General features: G+C 37.8%; 1 protein-coding gene and 1 pseudogene across 1 annotated transcript; both read left to right on the top strand.

The window, feature by feature from the left end:
* Nucleotides 1–16,445, top strand: part of LOC149099046 (uncharacterized) — a 51,228-nt pseudogene that overhangs the window by 27,144 nt on the left and 7,639 nt on the right.
* LOC110058125 (uncharacterized) lies at nucleotides 12,184–13,349 on the top strand. Its single transcript, XM_089277556.1, has one exon. It carries the CDS (start codon nucleotides 12,449–12,451, stop codon nucleotides 13,280–13,282), a length of 834 nt encoding a protein of 277 aa, XP_089133682.1. The 5' UTR covers nucleotides 12,184–12,448; the 3' UTR covers nucleotides 13,283–13,349.

Genomic DNA, 16,445 nt, shown 5'->3' on the forward strand with positions numbered 1-16,445 from the left:
CGTAGTCAGTAACACCCTGAGCGACTTTCCAGGTATATCAATTTCAGTCTACGCTCCTTTCTAGCTGATAGTCTCAGCGTAACCAACTAATACTTACAAAAGCCTTCGCAAAGTTTGACGTTTCAATGCTGTGTTTTGCCGTCAATGTTTCATTTTCTATTTCTATCGGAAAGTTTGCGCTATGAAATGAATTATTCAAATACAACGACAAATCAGTAGGCTGGGCTTGTTAGATACCGTAAAATCCCACTTTAAAACCCTGGGCCTATATAACTTCATAACGGGTTTTGGGTACGCTTATAAACGGAGGGGGCGGGCTTATATCCGGAGGGTCATATGGGCGGAATAACAAAAATGTTTAGGAACGACTAGATAAAACGTATCTGAGAAACGAATTAAAGCTAAAAACATACCATTACATTTACAGCTATTACATTTATATAATACATTTATTGTGCGTCACAATAAACGGAGAATTTATTTCAAAAAAATCTATAAAACACTCATGCGACTGGAACACTTGGAACGGAACAAAACAAAAGTCAAAAAACTACAAACTTAGCTGTTTGCCGTGAAACAGCCCTCTGGGTAGAAACAACAAAGCTCATACGGTATTTTTATTTTAACTTTATATTAAAAATTTTGATTGTTTGTAAAGAAACGCAAAAGGAACCTACTTATTCATTAAATGGGCTTATATCCGCTTTTCCTAGAAAGTCACAATAGAAACATTCTGTGAAATTGATGACATGCATTTTTTATGTTCTCTTTCAGCGATCTACTATGCAAAGAAACCTTAACATATCCCTCGCTTCTTTAGGTAATAATAATAAAGTAATAAACTGATCACACCAAAATTACGAATGTTATGTAGCATAAGCGGTCACTTCAGCATGTATGAGCGGTCAGTCTCAATGGGAAAAGCCACCAGGCTGAAACTGGGCCCCGAAGTCATGCATGTCGACTACTGTTGTACCGAAAGTTAAATTATAAAAGACACATTTCAACTATCCCTCGGCATTGAAATAAACCAAATTGTTTAAAAGGGCTTACTCTCCATATCAAAGATTGTTATATCATCAAAAGAGTCATATATCCTTTGACCATCTTGGTGGTTTTGGCTTCGGAAGCGACATAAATTATCATTTATGACAGTTTGGCGATGCAAATAAACGGACCAGACATTTAAGTTCTACCGCTTAGGTGTGATATTCAAATTGGTGTAGATTTCTCAAGTAATTCCATGATCGAGAGCTAATGATAACCGTAAATGGGCTAAGCTGAGCACTTTTTCGGCAAACCTGAGTGATATTTAGATAGGCCTAAATATAGACATTAGTCTGCAGTCTGCAAATATAACACGCCAAATCCACACTGATTTTATCCTACTAAACTGCTTGCAATTACCACATTTACCTATTTTAGGGTCTTTCAACCTTAACTTTCTGTTTTGAGGCGATAAACATCAAAGTTAAAGCCGTCTTGTTGATTACCCGTGTACTTGGCAATTTTCAAAGCTTTTTTTCTCTAAAGTGCGGTAGTTTATTTCCAGATCAAAACTATTTTTTTATCAGTCTGTCTTAAAGTCTTAAAAAATACGCAAATTCGTATTTGGCAAGTTAAAATCCTGTCGCGTGAGCTTTCTCACGACCTTAACCTAATTTCCTAATTTGCACAATTGTAGTTTTTCCGGTAAAAAATTGACTCTTGATTTGTGACATGTTGCAGGCGTTTATTGGCTTCTTTACAATGACTAACAGAAAAACATAACTTTTTCAGGTAAATTGCCATACTTCATCTGCGTATTTTGTCATTTGGTATAGGTGAAAATCCCCTCCCGTAGGCTTTCTTCAAATTTGACTAATTTGCATGTTGTCGATTTTTTCCGGGAAAACTTCTCGTATGTGTTGATATTATATACAAGCGATGATGACGCTACACGTAATGAAAAAAACTTTCTATAAGTTCTTGTTTTTACTGAAAACCATTGTTGTTTCGATCTTGCAGACGTTGACAGTCCACAAATTTGGGACGAGCAAGACAGTTCGAGAATCGAATTCTGTCATTTTACTAAACACGGACATGCAAATTAGTATGCCAGGCAGACTCAAAATTGTGTTTTGTAAGGTAGTGAATAGTTTTGGAGACTAACAGAGTTATGTTTTCACCACGTGTGATGGAAGGCAAACAGGTTGCCGAAATGACAGTCAATTCGGTGGAAGAGGAAATGCAATTCGAACATTAAGAGCCAGTTCCTGTAAATACCGAGAATGAGATGACAGTCGCGAAATTTTCGATTTCTTCATATTTTGCCCAAATAACCTCTGTAGTGAGTTGTTTTCGGAAATACCATTCAAAGGTCCTGAAGCGCTTTAGTTTTTTTGAAATTGAGGAAAGTTTGAAAATCGCCATTTTAGCTGCCTGACGCCGCCGAAAATGGCCGAAAATTGTGCATTTTCTTTTCGCTTGTACAGATCAACGCGATGATATCTATCAATATACTTTGGGTAGCTCATAGTGCATGCCTTGCTGTTTCTAAAGCATTAATTTGATTAGCAAAACTTCCAAGTTTAAAAATATTTTGGCCGATAAAAGTACCTTCATCGAAGCTCATGAGCGAAATGGCTAATTTTAGCTGATTTCAATACCATCAAAAACCCACTGGTACATTGAATTTTAAGTCGAAACTAAAATTTTCTGAAAGCCCATACTCTATATTATGATGTGTGAAAGTCTCTTCCGCGGCCCGAAAAAACTAACCCGTCGAGAGGCATAAACGTGTGGTTCATTTTTGTAAATTCGTCATTCGTGAAACCAACATGGAACTTGGCCAGCCACCTTCATCAAGAACAAAAATAAGCGAATGGAAACCCTTTTCGTCAATAAGGATACTTGAAATCTGTTTTTTTTTTTTTTTCCTTTTAGATTAACCACATGATTAACTTTTGAAAACAAAGGCAGTTAAATCAAAATAGACGCTGCTTTTGGTACATTGTAATGTTATGCAAATTTATTTCGATCACCGGCACGCGCATATCGCACGAAACTGATTTTCCTTCCGCCTACTGTATGTTTCTTTCTGAAGGTTACAACTGTAGCACACATTATTCGTTCAATATCGGCAGTTTTGATTTTTGTGGAACACCCATGGCCACAGCCGAACTTGTCTTTAAGCAAAAATAAACATTTTGAAACGTGAAGTTTGAGTAAACAATCGGTTACAGTTGCATCTATCATGTTTGGCGTAAATATTCGAACACAACCATTTCACGTAAACAGGTACACTTTACTTTAAAAACAACCGTCTCATCGCAGCATTTCTTGAAAACCTGGTCTGAGACCAGGTAATGCCGATAACAAAGCGCGAGCAGTTGACGAAACTTCATGATCAACTGTCGAAACGTTGTACTTGTGGAATATGCAAGATGATTCAACCTTTGTATTTCTTACCCGTGTGCTTGCAATTCTTATGGATACAATTGCCCCTGTCTGTTACCACCGGATTTATTAATGAATCGTTCGTTTCTTTAGCTAATATGGTACATACCTCTGAATAAAACACATACTGTGACATCATTTTTCTTGGAGTGTTCCAACAGTCGTCCGCGGTCACTTACAAAACGTAAGCAGCAAGACAGAAAAACCACAAAGGCTTCTTCGTCAATCGCACTACGCTGTCCAGATTTCTTTCTTACAAAGTTTCCAGGCTTCGCTCTCTTTTAAAATTCCAAGACTTCGCCGTTCTGTTGGCCACTCCGAATAATTGTCATGGTGTTAGTTGAATAAGTTCTTGACTTTGTTTGGTGGTCCCAGTTCAGACCATCCGGCAAATGTGGATTGCGTGACAGACGGCCATTTGCAAAGTGTCCAAAGTGGGTGAAGATGGCGGCCAGCGAAACTGTTTGCTTGTGCAAGTAACGTGGTTCGCATTGTCAGCCTAAATAAACACTTTTGGACGAAATTGAAGGATGTAGGGGGAAGGGGGTGTTGTTTAATTCTGCAAGAGGACAGAACTCGACGAACTTACAGAGCCGTGCGCGGGTCCTGCTATCGCGGCATGTCTACGTAGATTAATGGAAAGTATTACCGCGTTCACAAAAGTTGTGCAAACACCTTTCCTCTTTACCTTTAAAATACATGTTTGTCGTTCGTACTTTTTGAATAGAAATGCACCGGTGATAGGGCTGGAATACAAAAAGGACAAAAAAGGCCTAGAGGGCATCAGATCTTAGATACGTGGTGTGAGTTTACATACGTATTCACCCCTGTTGCCTTCTGCTAAACTATATAGACAATAATATGAGCGCTTTCCAAAAATCGGACACTCAGAAGAGCTAAAATTTTCCTTCATTTTACCTTGAGAATTCACAATTATTGACCTAGCGAACTTCCCATCAATAATTAGGCGGTATAAAATAGTTAGGCATTATGTATAGCTGGTTTTCACATGACGTCACTAAAATTCAAACTACAAAACTATTGATCTTCCTGAGATTTTACTTTAATGATGTATAAGAGCAGCTGAAAACTAATATTCATACAAAGTTTCGCTCCGAATGGGTTCTTGGTTTTGTGATACACTACGCTTGAATTTCAAAGCTTTTGCGTGACGCGGCATTTACATAACGGCGTCATGATGGTTAAAATAGTGTCTTATTTCGGGGAATTTAGCTATCTGAACAGTTAATGTCTTAGAAAAAAAATATATTTTAATGTTTTAGAGTTCCTCGAGGGATAAATTCACGCTTTTGTAGCAAAACTCAGTGACAGATCTTTCTGTTGGTTTCCGGCCGCCATGTTGGTGCCCATACGGATGGGCACTAGCATGGCGTCTCCATACAAATCTCTATAAATTTGGGTAAAAAATTTCTCCGCATATCTTGCATAAGAAAAATTGCTGTGACCAGAATCTTGGCGAGAGTCTTTGCATATTTACTTTCTTTCATTTCCCAGATTCTGGACTCAAACTATTGAACGGTTTTGATTTTTATTTTGAACTATTTTGAATGGCGTGACACTGAAAACCAGCAATTGTAGCCTTATTTTGCGCATTTCAGAGGCAAAAATAAGAGCGAATGTATGGACTGTCCACCGGGACAAAAAAATGTGTCTGTTGTAGAGAGGAGTTCACTGTGAAGAGGTGACCGATAGTGGAGGTTCAACTGTATAGTTTTAAAAAAGAACCGGTAACAGGAGTGAATATGTACGTAAATTCTCAACACGTACCCATTTAAGACTAGTGCCTCCTAGGCCTTCTTTTTCCATCCCAGTCATGTCCCTGGTGCATTGCTATACCAAAAACCTGGAGCAATATACCTATATTTTAAAGTTCAATAGGAAGGGTGGGGTTTTTTTTATTAACGGTAATAAAGTCGAAACTTTCTACAACGGCCACCTTGGAGACACAGGAAAGTCGCAGTTATGGAGCGGTATCAGTAGGGGTGAAATATGACACCGATATTTTCTTGGGTTTCAACATTTTTATCTTAAAAAAGGCTTAGTGTAACATGTAAATTCGTAACACAATCAAAATATATCAATAGGACAGAAACCAAACAGAAATAGAGACCAAAGACCTGCGGCATGGATCAAGTTTCGTGACCATGTCCAATAAAAAATGGGGTTTTGTGGACAGCGTTCGTCAGCTGTCGATTAACTGGCCGTTGTGAAGAGGTTTTTTTGGCAGTTGGGACGTGTTTTAGTGGCTGTTACTGTTGTGGAGAGGTGGCCGTTGTAGAGAGATTAGAATAAGAGTGAACGTCCGCCGGAATGAAAAAAGTGGCCGTTGCAGAGAGGTGGTCCTTTGTGGAGAGGTGGCTGTGCAGGTTCGACTGTAGTTTCCATTTTTTTACGCAGACATAGAGAAAACAGCCTGCCTACACGAGGCGAGCAAGAAGCAGTTTGGATTCCCTGTCCACGCCCCCCGGATTTGTATGGCTTTGTCTTGTTTAAATTTGTTCAGCCATTAATACAATCGGTTTTATTTAAAACTGGATCATTGGATAATTCAATTTGAGTTTTCATTGGCTTATTATTAGCCATAACGGTATATCATTCAGCAATTATGCCTTGCTCTACAAATATGGTAAGTTTATATGAATAATTTAATTAATAAGAAGGAACCCACCTGAAGTTCGAGTAAAAAGTGGACAAAAACTTTGTACCAAGATTATTTGCATCATATTGCAAACTTCTGTGTGAATGACTTAAATATCTTCTCAAAAGAGATCATTCCTAACGACACCAAATGTCGAAAACAAATTTTGAAGTTCATATGAAGCACTTGAAAGTACTGGTCAAATGACACTGATGATTGTCGAGTTATTAGGGCTTACAGTAGTCTTCAGTGAACAACACGTGTTTACTTCAAGACGCCATCTTTAATAACCAACATGCATCTGGCAAGTAATTAACTTGAACAATACTTCATTTAACCTAACACAACAATCGTAAAATTTTACCTGTTTTTGAGCAATTTCTCGAGTTCTTATGGGAAATTGTTTTTGGTATTATTTTAGACAATTATTTATATCTTTAGCTTTTAGAAACTGCAAAAAGGATTTTAATATACTTAAGATTATTCTGGTAACAGATTTTTGTCCACCAAAAACTGAAACTGCTAGATTTCCTATCGGATTTCCTCTTAAAAAAGTTTATTGCACTCACACTTGTTGGATATGAAATAATAATAGCTAACTGAATACTTCATGCCTCGTTGGCTATCTATCGTCTCATATTAAACCTGTGCTCATGGAATAGCCATTAATTCTTTCCGGGCTTCATAACAAGAACCAGACCTTCTTGGGAATCCACTCAGTTTAGAGCTATTGTGATTTACACTTTAATAGAGTGTGAGCTTATAAGTTTGAAACTAAAATATTATTGGTTAAATGATTGTATGACTGACTGAATGATTGATTGATTGATTGATTGATTGATTGATTGATTGATTGATTGATTGATTGAAAGATACCTACACTCCAGTAACAAAAATATCTCATCTCATCAGCTAGCACAAAAAATGGCAAATGTTCTCCAACTGACTGATTACCTACATTTCACTGGGATTGCTTTGCCGCAGGACCTCTGTATAATACAATGAATCAGTTAATCTTTTGCAGGTTTTCTTGATTTTGCTGACTTTCACACTTAGTGTGCTAAACCCTACAGAAAAATTCATATTTCTTGTTTTTAACTTTGGTCTGGAATATATTTATCAAGACCTACTACTCGTTTTAGTTATAGGCTGAAGCAGTAAGTTTCAAATACTCGCAAATTAGCAATTGTACTGCTAGTCGCAAGAAACGCCAAGGTTCCAAATGTTTCACAGTTTATTCATCTTGTTTACAGGAAAGTATTCGAAATCTATTAATAGATTAGAATTATAGTTAACAAATGCCGGGATTAATATACATTAACACAGAACAATATTTACATACCCATTGGTGTCTCTCAAATCTACGACTAGTAGTATTGGCTTCAACGATGTTATCAATTAATTACGTAAGGCATTGTTAAGTCATGTCGCATAAAACGTCACGCATTAATTTCGTGTTAGAACGAAGCAGCAAGCACATTTACAGCACAGTAGCATCTCATTTACGATATCAAGACTACCAGTAAGATAAAAGTAAATTACTGGAAGCCCACATGATTACACTTAGTGATTCTCTGTAATGTGCGCCCTATTCTCCAAAATACTTCATATTTTCGCCCTCTTCAATAAAGAATACTATTACTATTACTATACTACTATCACTGACCTATATACTAAGTTCACTTTTGAGTTGATAGTTGAGGCTTATTTTTGAAATCCATTACAGGCCATTTATTAGTACTTATTTCAACCTGAAAATTTCAGTCTGTCATTTTTTGCATGATAATTCAGTTTTATCCTAATTACAAGTATAACTTGTAAGTCACACGTACGTACTGCGGACCTATTTTATTAACCCTGCCAAAATGCAGTTGTATCCGTGTTAAGATAAACGGGATGGTAACTCAAGAATATCTACAGAAACAAAATAGTTCAACTGATCTGAATGTCAAAAATAAAACGAAATAATGAGTTGGATTGTTAAAAAAGAAAGGATATTTGTTCAGACAGTAATGTTTAGTATTCTTATTCCTACCCCATTCAAGGAGGGTGCAGAGGTCTCGTAATACGGGCAACATTTTTCTTGAATTTGTCTTGCAACATTGTTGCATTGCAAGTTGAAACGCATTGTTGCGCGTATTACCACAGTTGTGTCCAACTTGTCTCGCAGCAAAATAGAGTGTTGCAAGTTGAGGCAAAATGTTGCGCAAAGTAGACACGAGTTCTACTTTCCGCAACAAATTTTAGTTTTGCTGCTCGTATTACCACTGAAGCTATAACTTGTCTCGCAACAATTTTGAATTCAACGCTTGTGATTGGCTGTCGTAAAGCGCGGCAACGGGGCAAAAACAAAACGAAAAACATGACGGGACGGTGAAGACAAGCCTTAATTCCAAGTAGACCAGTAACTCTCGGAAAGTCATCAATTTGGCCTGTAGAAAGACCTCGAGGGCTATCATGGTCTTTGGGACACCTCGTTTGTCCCTTCAAAACAAGCAGTAAAAGAGGCAAAAGGGTTGGAAGAATTGTCGCAAAAATGCAACTTTTCGCCTGGCTATCTGAAAAGACACTGAGCTTCATACTGAAAGAACTTCGCTGGCACGGAGAATTAAGAGCAAAATGACGGCCAAGTCGAAGTTGAAGTTCCTCGAAACGCTAAATTATATGAAAGAAGGCGCTATCTTCAGTTACACACGATTGACCAATTATACGTGTAGAATTCCGCAGACTTGCAACACTGTATTTTGCTGCGAGACAAGTTGGACACAAACGTGGTAATACGCGCAACAATGTATTTCAACTTGCAATGCAACGTTGTTGCGAGACAAGTTGAAGAAAAATGTTGCCCGTATTACCGGACCCTAAAATTCCTTTTTATCAGTACATAGTAACATACATACATTACATACATACATTTTATTTTGTTTTCAAATTAAAATTACAGTTATAACATGCCCGCGGATAGCTGAGCTAATCTAGACGGGTCATGTTTACAAGAATTATTAATATACAACTGGGTACGACTAAATACAACTGAAGGCAACAAGAGAACTAAAGAGACTAAAATTGACAACAATGACTAGAGACAACTAATAAACTAACGGTGTTACAAATAATAATTAACAACAGTTACGAGGAGAGACTACAGATACATTAAAACGAAATTATTGAATATTAATGAATACATACTAAGAGGAAAATAAATTAGGTTAGAAGTAACAATCAAAGCAGCTGAAGTGTTCCACCTAAATACGTTTAAAGATTAGCTGTAAACTGATAATTGTTTAAAGTTTATTCTATGTCACCCAACGTACAAACTCTTCAAAATTTTTTGACTAGCCTTGCAATATGTTTTACATGAAACATTTGTTACAAATATCACGAGTTGGCTTAAGAGCTTTTTGATTTAATCTGTAACTTAATAATAGACAAGTTAACACCTTTGATTTAAAGTGTATGTGACATACTATTTTATTTGCTTGATGGTATCTACGTGATATCATGATATAGATATCGAAAAAAATGGATATCGTTTTTTATTCACCGCGATTTAGCCATCTGAAAACGTAAAATTTCCCTTGCGGTTGGCTAAAAAACCGATGGGGGTTAGGACCTGGGACTAGTCAGGCTGTGCGTCAAAACAAGAACGTAGGTCTACATATCTTCCGTAAATGTACCGTAAACTTACGTTTACCGTAACGACCCCCTCCTCCTTCCGCGAGGGGGGGGGGGGGGAAGGGGAACGGCCTCTAACAAATCCTAAAACCCGCCGAAAGTAGCGATCCCACCCCCAACGAATTCCCCCACCGTTACTTCCCGTCATCCTCCGAAAATTGTGAGACCTAGATTCAATTATATATTTATTTTTCCAGTCAATAGTCAGATGAAAGTTATCTACGGTAATTTGATTTAAGGCACTCTACAACAAGGAAAGGCATCGCTTGCCTCGCAACGTTGTAAAATGTCTATTCGTGCTTCATTAGTTAATGCTGCACCGTGTTAAAAGCTAAAACAAAACTCGAAGAATTTTCATCCAGCTACAGGAATTTACTATGGGAAACTTGGATTCACATTAATATCATTTTCAACAGGAGCGTAGTTAGAGGAACGTTTCGCCAAATTTAAGTTGAAAATTTGACCAGCGTACTGAGATGTTGTTATAGCGAACTAACATAGCAGTGCGTCATAAAGTACAAACCGTTTTGTGTGTGACTTGCTTTCCCTGCCGACCATGCACTATCAACACAGTCTACACATGAACAGCCTACCCATGTGGCAGCAACATACACTTAAACTGCACGATGAATTGTATCTCATGTTTTAATAACTTTTTTTGAGAATCAGCTTCCATCTTTTATTTTATAAAAAGAGCTCAGTCGGAAAGTAACGACTTCTCGAACGTAACTACTTCCCGAAAGTAACGAGCCCCAAAGGCTGCCTATTCCGAAAGTAACGAGGGTGGTTACTTTCGGAAGTTTCGTGTATACAATTTTGAACCAAAATTGGATTAACACTTGATTGCCTAATTCCTAGCTATAGTATATTTCACTGACTGTTTTTTCGTTTCTATTTGCGTGCTTTGCTATATAGTTGACCCCACTGTCTCGAGGAAACCGGCACAACCCACCTCTGATAACAATTCGCTAAAATAAAATTGCTGACTTGACGAGTTGAGGCCATCGCCAACAAAAGCGACCATTTTATTTTGAGTGACTGGTTTTATTCCGCTTGTCTCGTCTACAACTGGTCCTTTCCGTGACGTCATCGATGATCGTTTCATGACAGGCTGACTAAATTGTCAGATTGGCAAGCAAGAAAATTTTGCATAAAATTCCGTTTTAAGCCCAATTAAACTGCATGACAATTTCAAAGATTAAGTGTGTACATATTCTCCATTTTGGTTGATGCAGCTGAATGTCGTCTGGACTCGAAAACAAAACACGAACAGCAAGAAAATAACCAATGTAGAAATATATATACTTTTAATTTCTGGAGAAAGCTGTGTATCAAGGTAAGCGGGAATGCTTAACGAAAAAGGGGGGTTTACTATCTTTCTGTGAGAATTTAAAGAACTCAGATCAAAGAATTTTCTCAAACCAGTTCAGCGTATCTGTCTGGTGTTTTGGATTATACGTTGGTCGGGTTGCGAAAAACTTTAGTCGCAAATCCAAAATCTTGACAAATGTAGCACCTAAAATGACGAGGGGGTAGTATTGCATGGATGAATGGCTGTAGTTATCTACAAGATTATCACAACTGGCTGTTTTTATGCAACAGATCGCCAGGCTCTTTATACTACAACTTAGTTAACCCGTCCGAGTAAACGGAATACAAAATTGCCAAGTTAACTCCGTTTTACTTTGGTGCATATTCGAGCCATTTAAGATCATATAACTCTCAAGTTTATTAGCAGTTTCACGAATTAAGAAAAGCTCTCCAGCAGATGGCCTACTGTCGGTTTTACTCCGGTAGTGGATAAGCTTTTCGCTGACAGAAAAAAGTATTTGCTGAATAATTAAGCGTTATTCTTATACTTAACGCAGTAAAATTTAAAAAAAAAAAAACTTAAATTTCACAGAATCATTACTACGAAAATAGGTTTGCGGGTTAAAAAAGCTTCCTTGAGCAATAGGGAATAGCAATAAGCCTCCTAAATAATAAAGTCTCCTCGCTAACAGGCGATATTAAACATCCTAGATACACAACCGTCGGCAAACACATGAGGAGCAGAAATGAGAACACTGAGATGAGCCTTTTTCTCATCGAAAAGAAACGCTTGCTCAACCAGTTTTCCATATATTGTTAAAATTTGTTTTTCCCGACCGGAATAAGGTATTACTCATCAGCCCAATTTGAATATAAAGGGATGCTCATCAAATCAGCTGCACAAAATTTCGCCCATCTCTTCATGGCTTATATATTGTCACACAACACTGCTTTTTTATTGAGCTTGTTTCTCTATAGCAAAACAGTAACATCCGAGCAAAATGTGTTTATGTCGTCTGAAATCCGTGAAATAATTATTCAGTCTAAACTACAACTAGCAATTACACATACTGAAGCATGTTTTCATAATATCATTTTTTTTTTTTAATCGCTTTAGCTGGGATATCGATTGAATAAATTCAAGAACGCCATTGCAGAAAGACGTTAAATACGGTTTCAAGGAATGACGGCAGAAGATTCTCCAGTCTTTGCCACCGAATTTCTTGTCATATCCATAATCAAAACGTCATGTTTGAGCCTTCGAAACTACTAATAATTATTATTGTTATTCTCATTGACTTTAGCAGGACACAAATAAATACTAGAACGCCATTTCAGAAAGAACGTTGAATTCCGTTTCAAGAAATGACTCCAGTCTGGTCTCCAGTCTTCATGACTGAATTTCTTGTCATATCGATAATCAATGGCATCACTATCGCCGCCTTCGCAAGAATCCGCCATCTACGCAAGCGCAGTACGTACCTCATAATAAACCTGACTGTGGCTGATCTACTGGTGGGTGCCGTGGCGGGACCACTGTTCGTGTTCTGCAAAGATGAAAAAAGCGATGGTTTTACATTAACACGACTTATTTTTTGGACTATTAAACTCACCTTCCCAATAGCTTCTCAGATCAATCTCTCCTTAATATCCTTAGAGCGGCTACATGCAACACTTTTTCCCTTCAGGCATTGCTTGATCACGAAACGGCTTTACTTTAAAATCATCGTTGGAAGTTGGCTTGTATCTTTCTTTCTCGCCATTGTCCTACCCATTTTACCGCAAGGCGCATTACCGTACGCATGGGCATCATTTGGTGCTGTCACTTTAATTGTCCTAGCAGTCTGTTATATCATTATCATTGTAAATGTTCAAAGACGTCCTCATTCACAACATCATGGTTCAATTCACACGGAAAGGAAACTGTCAGTAACATTACTGATGGTCACTGGAGCTTCCGTTCTCACCATTTTGCCCCTTGCTGTTTACAAGTCCATTCCAGTCGATCTACCGAAAAAATTGTCCAATACATCAGGGGTTGATATCGATGCTGTGCTTTTTGTCATTTATTTGGCGAGTTCCATTGTGAATCCTCTTGCCATACGAATGCAAGGGTTTAGAAAAGCCATAAGAAACCTTGTTTGTAAAAGTACGGAGCCCACCAGAGTGAATCCGTTACAACTCCATACTATGCCGTAAACTTTAAACAACAGACATGAAGTGCGGAAACATTTCCACGTTACTCTGCTATTGACGTGATAAACATTTTATAAATGATTCCAGGTGAAAACGCAGCAGTAAAATAGAGCTAGGAAAATACTGAAATAAAACACGGAATATCTATTAAAAAAATAAGCGGTGTAAAAACTACGGTAAGATACGACGTAATATTCCATCAAAGAATTACACAGTGAAACTGATTAACACTATAAAGACAACTGTCTTGAGCAAATTTGTTACAGTATCAAGTTAGACTTTCCCACCGCTGTGATCAAGATCGATCCTGAGTTTCAAAGTTGGTACTGATCTCAATAACTGGGTTGCAGACTCGTGCAAGTTTAATATCGTTTCGCCAAATGAACTAACATTCTGGGAAGCGCCTCGCAAGGGTACTCTTTTCCTTTTCTTTTAATTTTTTTTTTTTTCACCATTTTAGATACACATCATATCATATACATTCTATTCCCGATAAAGCTTATTAAACTTTAAACTAACTAGTCTACCTTTGTGATGATAAATGGAAGAAATTAAAAATGGAGAAATTACTACAACAAAAAATGGGTAAATGGAGGAAATTAAAGCAAGAGAGTTTTCAGAAACCTCTGGCCAGATTCTAGTTACGCCTGACCTGGATTTCGACTGGCTTTTCTATATAGTTCGGTTTCATATATAAATGGAGAGGGGTTGGCAGTCACAAGATGGATAATAACAGCATCCGGGAACCTCTGTCACCATGATATTTGAGTCTGGCTAAGCAAAATTATTAAATTCTAAACCTCGAATAATGCATGTCTAGCTTTCTCTTTGGTTCAACTGAATCTCGGTTAATAGCCATTATACCTGTGTTTGACCATTAGGTGCGGCAAGTGTCGCTAAGTTCAAAAGTTTTTGCATGTTAGGGAAAGCTCTGTCGGAAAAAACAAAATTGTTGAAAGGAGCTTATTTGGTAAACTTTCTATCGTGGAAATAGACGAAATGATAGGCTATACAAAAAGCCACAAAATGTCAAAATTATCCCAACTACCTAGAGTTTAATACGGAACATTTAATTGAAAGGGCTTGTAAATGTGCAACAAAACCAAAGAAAGGAATTAGAAAAGTAGCAAAAATTCACGGAAAGATTTAAAAAACCGATAGATCATCGTTTCTACACTTCAGTTACTGAAAAAAGGTTTTATGTATAAATTTAAGTTTAACACTCCAGTAAAAACTGTTACCTTACAATTGGGTGTTGTCCTTTCGTATAATTCAGAGAACTCGACCGATTCTGGGTGATTGATCAACACAGTCCGTAGTCCTGATGAAGACAGCCACGTAATTAGTAATAGTAATTTGACCGAGTGATGTACAATTCACAGAGTTATCGCGCGAGTAATTTCAAATCGGCGAGCTCAAAGCGCGAGGCCGATTGTGAATTTCGAGCACTCCACTCGATCCAGTTGCTATTACTAATGGAAACCAGCGCTGTTTGAATTTCAGAATTATGGCGGTGCTTGACATAAAGCTACGATCGCGTTTCTCGAAATATATATCTGAACGCGTATTCGCAAAACGATACCCGCAGACAGCTCAAAGACAGTCCCAGCGGCCAGAAGTGCTCTGTCCACCCCTCCTGGCTGAGGGGGTGCAAAATACTTCGACGAACATCTGAATTTTGACAAAACGCACAGATCTAAAACTTTGAGAAGTGTCTTCTTTATTTATTTCCTATAATGTCACATTTTCTTGACTTTATCCACTGAATGGTATTAGAATTATTATTTTTTACTGCGTGACATTGTATGAAAAGAATTGGACACCCACGTAAACGCTCGCCGATTGCGTGACAAAGAGGCGCGTAGAGAACCAATCGCAATTGAAATTTTTGTTACAGATAAAACAATTAAAATCTTGCTTCATTTGACTTGAACTAGGCCAATAATTTTCAGAAATACCACTACTTCGAGTTTTCCCTTAAACGTTTTATCCTTTGTCGCATTTTTCCAGACCGTAGACAAATTTGGACGTAATTATGTGAATAATTTTTCGGAACAAAACTGTGTCTCGTTTGCTTTCCCGAGAAGCTTTATTTAACTCAAACGGTAAGCAATGCGCGGCACATTTTCCCGTCTTTTTGTACTGTCGCTTCATTTAGATCAAACTGAAATGTCCACATTATCCAGTGGATTGACAATTCATAAAACAGTTATTTAATTCCACTTTCTTGGAAACGAAGTGATTATAACTAACTTGGCGCTGAGCTCCTCTTCTGTTAGTTATCGCCTCGATAATTGTTAAGTAATCTACTCTCAGAGTTTCTATTCCGTTCAAACACTAAGCCCACGGGGAACCGAAACCGCAGTTTAGTTGATAGTCGGGACGCGGAAAGTCCTACCTTGTAACAACTATGCATGGAATAGCCCGGATTAATAGATCGTTTTCACGTGACGTCATCAAATTCCAAAATCCAAAACTAAAGAGCCAAGAAAATTTTTATCTTCATCAGGCATAAGGAGATCTATATTTATTTAACAAATAAAGATCGAAGCTTCTACCGTGCTCTGTTCTGTTGTAAAGCACGCAGGAAGCGGTTGAGCACGGAAGAGGTGTAGGGGAAACATGAACCGTAGTCGAGTGTGTCTCCCTACTTCTTGAGTGCTCTATCGCTTCCTAAATATACACTTAACTCGTGATTTTTAGCCATTTTAGGAGTTAAAGTACTAGGAAAAGCGCGTGTGTAAATGTTTGTTGGTTCAGTTCAGATAATCAGTCGACTAGATAGCCAAAGTAAGTTCCAGTTGTTTACACTATTTTCCGGCCCCCATATTGGTGGACCACGGAGGTCCAACAACATGGCGGCTCCATACTGGGGTCTGTAAATTTGCGAAAAATACTTCGACGAATATCCGAAGTTTGGGAAAACGCAGAGACCTAAAACTTAGAGAAGTGTCTTCTTTACTTATCTCTTATAACATTACAATTTCTTGACTTAATCCATTGAATAGTTTTTGATTTATTTTTTCGTTACGTGACAGGAAAACGGTCTATAGGGTTGCACTATACATTCACCAAGTGGCTGTGCTAACCAGGTGGCCATATGAAACGGGTGACCGTGAGAAGGGGTTCTACCGTAAAATTATTGACAAGGAAAGAGTTTTATCGA

The sequence above is a fragment of the Orbicella faveolata genome, unplaced genomic scaffold (genome assembly GCF_042242905.1).
Source record: "Orbicella faveolata isolate gen_17 unplaced genomic scaffold, um_ofav_v1 contig_46, whole genome shotgun sequence".
Taxonomy (NCBI): Eukaryota; Metazoa; Cnidaria; class Anthozoa; order Scleractinia; family Merulinidae; genus Orbicella; species Orbicella faveolata.

Excerpts from the sequence above, each read along its gene's own strand:
- LOC110058125 (XM_089277556.1), top strand. The coding sequence starts at position 12,449 with ATGACTCCAGTCTGGTCTCCAGTCTTCATGACTGAATTTCTTGTCATA.